This window comes from Chelonoidis abingdonii, chromosome 1 (genome assembly GCF_003597395.2).
Source record: "Chelonoidis abingdonii isolate Lonesome George chromosome 1, CheloAbing_2.0, whole genome shotgun sequence".
Classification (NCBI taxonomy): Eukaryota; Metazoa; Chordata; order Testudines; family Testudinidae; genus Chelonoidis; species Chelonoidis abingdonii.
The window spans coordinates 103,078,558-103,084,366 of record NC_133769.1 but is presented as its reverse complement, the minus strand read 5'-3'; the positions used below and the strand labels follow the sequence as shown (position 1 = coordinate 103,084,366).

At 45.9% G+C, this 5,809-nt stretch overlaps 1 protein-coding gene across 1 annotated transcript; it reads left to right on the top strand.

Moving 5' to 3' along the window:
• Positions 1 to 219: 219 nt before the first annotated feature.
• LOC116815225 (protein HP-25 homolog 1-like) lies at positions 220 to 5,160 on the top strand. Its single transcript, XM_032763381.2, has 3 exons — positions 220 to 488; positions 1,705 to 1,875; positions 3,320 to 5,160. Exons 1-3 carry the CDS (start codon positions 476 to 478, stop codon positions 3,820 to 3,822), a joined length of 687 nt encoding a protein of 228 aa, XP_032619272.1. The 5' UTR covers positions 220 to 475; the 3' UTR covers positions 3,823 to 5,160.
• Positions 5,161 to 5,809: the final 649 nt, after the last annotated feature.

Below are 5,809 nucleotides of genomic sequence, written 5' to 3'. Positions count from 1 at the left end.
CAGAACAAATAAGGAAATGAGCCAAATTGACCCTTAGTGTAACTGTCTTAACATCAGTGGAATTATAGCAGGGCTGAATTTGGCTCAGTACCCAAATACAGCAATTACAGTAGTCAGTAATGTTGGTGTTAGATATAGCCTGTTATTTTTCATTACTGTTATTAAAAAAGATACAGCAGAGTGGAACAGAGCAGTCTTACAACAGTACATCCTGAGATCACAATGAGAAAACAGGAAGCAAGCAGGGAATGTATCCTGTTGGTTGGAGGAGTGTCAGTACTAGAATAGGCAGGGTCACAGTAGGTCATCTGTGTACAAAGCAGTGATAAGGGAAGCAGTTTAGTTATAGCTGTGTCTTTGAGGGTCCTAAGCAGAAGGGTGAGGAGCAGAATACAGTGATTCAGGAAACAGGCTCTCGAAGGAGTTTGTTTCCCAGCTGCCTGGACGTCACGGGAAAGACAAGAAACCTCACAGCATGTTTTTATCAGGTGGGTTTCGCTCATGTGGAGATATGTGGCTTGATTCTCCTCTCATGCTGGGGAAAAATCAGGAGTAACTCTGGGCATCAGCGGAGCTCTCCCAGTGTATAATTGGGATAGAGAGGGCAATCAGGCCCTACACTCCTAATTAATACAGTGGGCTTAATTGTGGCTGTTAACACCCCAGCACTGGAAAGGGTGGCTTTGTGTGGGGAAGGCTGTGCACTGCACCAAGGCAGGCTCCAAAGGCATTCTGCAGGCTTCAGTCCTGAGGCAGGAACAGCAGCTCTGAGATCATGAACAGCTCAGTAGCAACTGCGATATTCTTTGAAAGGGTGCAACATTTGTTCCTCGCTGTACAACTGTGTTAGGTCAGACATCTGGGGTGAAATCCCAGCCGCAACCAGGGCCGGCTCTAGCCATTTCACCGCCCCAAACATGGAGGCACGCTGCGAGGGGCGCTCTGCTGCTCGCCGGTCCTGCGGCTCCAGTGGACCTCCCACAGGCATCCCTGTGGAGGGTCCGCTGGTCTCGCGGCTCTGGTGGACCTCCCGCAGGCGTGCCTTTGGATACTCCATTGGAGCCACGGGACCAGCGGACCGTCTGCAGGGACGCCTGCGGGAGGTCCACTGGAGCCACCTGCCGCCCTCTCGGCAACCGGCAGAGCGCCCCCCATGGCATGCCGCCCCAAGCATGCGCTTGCCGCACTGGGGCCTGGAGCCAGCGCTGGAGCCTGGAGCCAGCCCTGGCCGCAACACAGTCACTCTGATTTCTGCCACTGACTTCCGTGGGGCCAGGAGTTCACACCTCCAGTGTGGAAAGGGGGCACCCAAACCTTTTAGGGAGCCTAGAGATGCTAGTGCTACCATTATATAACTTTCTTCTACTCTGCCTCTCCCCCATCTTTTCCCTCTCCCCAGATCCTTTGTACTGAGATACAAGACCATCCTTATTTTAAGACTTTGTCCCACATTTGTAAGATCTCTGGGGCCTACTGCCCTGTGTTTGTAGAATGCCTAGCACAATAGGGCCCTGATCTTGGGTGGCCCTTAGGTACTACCATAATAAACGTGATTAATGATGATTTGAGTAGTGGCAGGCTGAGAAGTATTGTGCAGTTCACATCCGGGAACCCCAATCTATACGGCTGTTTTTGTATTTTGCTTGTAGAAAACCACCGTTAGCAAGCTCTAATGAATGGCTTTCCCCTGTCTCCTGCTCCCAGGGGTCTGGATTTTAGCTGTTTCCATCACTGTGGCAGTACAGGAAAAAAACCCTCTTGCTCCATGTCTCCCAGGACCCCAAGGTCCTCCTGGGAACAATGGAGTTCCTGGTCATAATGGGCACAATGGGCTCAATGGGGAGAAAGGGGAGAAGGGACTCAAAGGGGAACCAGGTAAGTCATATTTAAATGAATCATTTCACGCTATACCAACTTTTGATAGCACCATTTCACCAGTTTCTTATTCAGAATTCAGTACATTGCATATTTGGAACAACCAGAAACATTTCATAGCAACAGTTACTTAGTGATAGAATTATGATCCTAACATCAGAGGTTTGCCTTTTCTGAAGGTAGGAATATGGTATGTGTATATATCAGACACCAGATGTACAGCCCCGAGAAATGCAGTAAGAGACATTTGGATAACACCAGCTAGGAGTGGCTTCATCATGGAGAGGCCTTGCAGGGAAATACAGAATCCTGAACTGGGTTTCGGCAAGTAAAAAAAAACAACAACTCACTTCTCAACCCACCTTAATGGCCTCCCAAGGGAGTGAAAATGTTTGCCACACTCTCCTGGTGGTTCGTTTATGCCTAATGCTCTGGGTTAGTCTTAGTGTTTAGGCTCATGAAGCATTCTCAGGCGGTAGTGGTGGGGGTGTTGGGTACCTATGCATAGATGTTTCAGGCAGTTCTGAGGAGATAAGGGGTCATGTTAAGGTTGGAGCCAGGGTATTGCTGTCCTCCGGTGATTCCCCACTTTTGCAATGCCATAGAAGCTTTAAGGGGGCACAAAACAGGGAATAGGACAGGTTGGGGGGGAAATTTCCCCTGTGGAATTTTTCTTCAAAGTTTGCGATTTTCCCCCTCCCCCTCCAAAAAAATAATAATTTGTTTTGTTGTTGAAAGTTTGTTTTGTCAAAAAAAAATTCTATCGGGGGAGAAAAAAATGATAATTTTTTGACCAGCTCTATTAGGAAAACTCTTGAGCTAATATCAACTGTTCAGGAGGGCAATCCAGCCCTCAGCAGCTCCAGCATAGGGGCTGTGCAAATCACCTCCCCTCTGACCCTGCCTTACATTCAGCACTGGACGAATTCCATTGTTTTAGGATAAATGATTGCCTCCTTCCTCTGAGACACCAGAGAGAGGACAACATCCACCCACAGAAGTGTTAAAGACAGAGCTCTCCTCACTCTTCATCCATATACACACCTGTTTACATACATCCCACCTGCGAATACTTCATGAGCCTAAACACTTAGGCACACACCAGAGCATTAGGAATAAACCACAAGGAGTGTGTGTCAGTCAAACACTTTCACTCCAGAGGACAATAATTAAGAGTAGAGTGTTTTCTCTGGAGTTAAAGCTGAAGTGTTTTACTTTGAACAGAGTTTATGGGTATAGAATGAGTATTTCTCTTACTTTAGGGAGTTTGCAATGCTTTAAATTGTAGTTTATCCCACCTTAGTGGGCAGTGTCTCTAACTGACCCACTGCAGACATTGTCAACAAAGAAGTTTTGAGGGATTTTAAATGCGTCACATTTGAGCAGGATGAGAACAAATGGAAAAGTTTCTGCTTCTAGCTCATCCTTTTGTAATCCTTTTCAGGTTCCACAGGAACACGTGGGCCACAGGGCCCTCCAGGAAAACTAGGTCCAATGGGACCAAAGGGTGAAAGTGGACAACCAGGTCCCACTGGCCCACAAGGAAGCCCAGGAGAATGCTCACCGCGTCAGAAATCTGCCTTTGCCATGAAACTCGCCAAAAACTATCCAGCTCCTAAACAGCCCATTATATTTCATCAAATTTTATACAATGATCAGCAACATTTTGATAAGGCCACAGGAATTTTCACTTGCCAAATACCTGGAGTTTATTACTTTGGCTACAATGTGGAGTTATACCGGAACACCACGATCATTCAGCTAATGAAAAACAGCCAGGCAGTGATAGGATCATACCAGACCACCCTAAACTCTTATGAAAATATGTCAGGGAGTACAGTCCTTAAGCTGGAGAAGGGTGACAAGGTCTGGTTAGAAGTGAACCAGGAGAGTAATGGAGCGACACACACAAGCTACTTTTTGGGTTACTTGATATTTGAAATTTAAATTTCTACAGAACTTCTGAATTAGCCTCACCATTGTGTCAGAATTTAAGAGATGAGGGAAGTATACCCAGGGGTGAGGTAGGGTGAGGTGGGCAGGAGGTTTTGTCAGGGTCTGATACCCTAATATAGCAGCATCTGTTATTATGGTAGCACTGCCTACTATTATGGTTGTCCTACACTTCCCATTATAAGACACAATTTTCTGTTGCTTATAACTTTCCCAAACTTTAATAGTTTGGGCTGAAAATTTCTATGTCAGGTGTCTGACTCTCGCTCAGTGTTTTTGGAAAATGTCAGCCAAAACACTTTAGCTGACTCTGAGAATGAGTAGAAGGGAAAATACATTTTGCCTGTGTTAAAAAAAACTCTGGTGCCTTTTTTTTTGTTTTTTTGTTTGAGAATCTTGAATACCTCCATACTTTGGAGCAAGGTCTTTGTATTTGGCAAGCGAATGGCCTTTGTTTCAGGGATGTTCCTGTTGGCATCCCTTTGAAAATCTGCCCAAATTTAGCCCAGTATTAGGCTTTGAAAATTTGCAGTTCACACATGCTCAGTAGACATTTCCTAGAACTCCACAGCTAAATTCCCAAAAGATTCCATCTGTGACATTGCACTCCATATGCTTTATAAAAATATGTTTATAAGTGTGAATGTGTATGATGTAACTGAAATATGCGTTATGCAAAAGGTCTCTTGTAAGGTATAATTACAGGGCTTATAATCTACTGAATATGTTCATTCTATTTGTATGAATGTATCATTCTTGTATCTGAAACTAGGAATATGAAGTACACCTCTGAGATTCTATTGTAATTATGCAAAGTGTGGGCCATTAATGGTTGTTTAGAATCTTGATGGCTCCCATTGACTAGGACGATTGGTTGTAAATAGTTTATTTACCTGCAAGCGTTCCAGTATATGTGCGGACCAGCCATGGAAGAATGGAGGGGGTCTCAAAGGACATGCGAACATGTCACCTGATACTGGAATGCATCTTAAACCCACTGCTTTTCCATTTAGAAGGAGGGGTGGGAACCCAGAGAGACAAAATATTCCTGCCTTGTGCCAAAGATATAAAAGGTGGTGGAAGAGAACAAAGAGGCTCTCAGTCATGAGAAAGCCCTTGCCTTTCACCTAAGATTCCTGCTGGAACTAATGAGGACTGTACCAGGGGAAAGGATTGGACCCAGACAAGGAAGGAGTCTAGTCTGTGGAAGAAGCTTATTGGAACAACTCTGAGGGTGAGATTTACCTGTAATAAGTTTTTTAATGTATTAGGCTTAGACTTGTGTGTTTTTGCTTTATTTTGCTGGATGACTTACTTAGTTCTGTCTGTTATTACTTTTGTACCCTTCTGCCCCTCTGAGTTGGCAGCAACAAGGGCCGGGTTCAGTATCCAGGGGTTCCGTTTCAATAACACAAGGCATAACCGGCTCAAGCCCCCACCCAGTGACCTGGGACACTTACATACCATACCCTCCTGGGCGCCTCTAGGAGGCAATACTTCCCCTCTCGCATCCCCTCCGCAAGCACGGGAGTCTGAGTGTAGTGAATCTTTTAATAAGAAGAATAAAATCAATGGGCAATCACATGGAGAAACACCACAAACAGAGTTTATAACACAACCATACCACCCCCTAAGTACATTTGGCAATGTCCTTTCCCCCCCTTAGGGTCTTAATTCCAAACTCCAAAGTTCCCATACAACCCATAAAGTTCCTGGTCAAATCCTACCTCGACCCCCATGAATTTCAAGATCATCTGTAGAGAAACCCTCCCCCAGCCTGGGTGAAAGGCACCTAACGCGCCAACTGCCCTGGCCGTCTCCGTGTGCTTCCCGCCTTTCATCCAGAACTGGCCCTGCTTTCCGTCTTAATCCACCGCCACTCTGCTTGCTCCGACCGTCCTCCACAAACTGCTTTCCGACTACACACACCAGCCGCCCTCGGAGCTGGCTGCCAGTTTTCCCACAAACTGCTCAGCTCCGC

Coding starts and splice junctions, on each gene's coding strand:
- LOC116815225 (XM_032763381.2), top strand. Junction 1,876..3,319: donor GGGACTCAAAGGGGAACCAG/GTAAGTCATATT, acceptor AATCCTTTTCAG/GTTCCACAGGAACACGTGGG.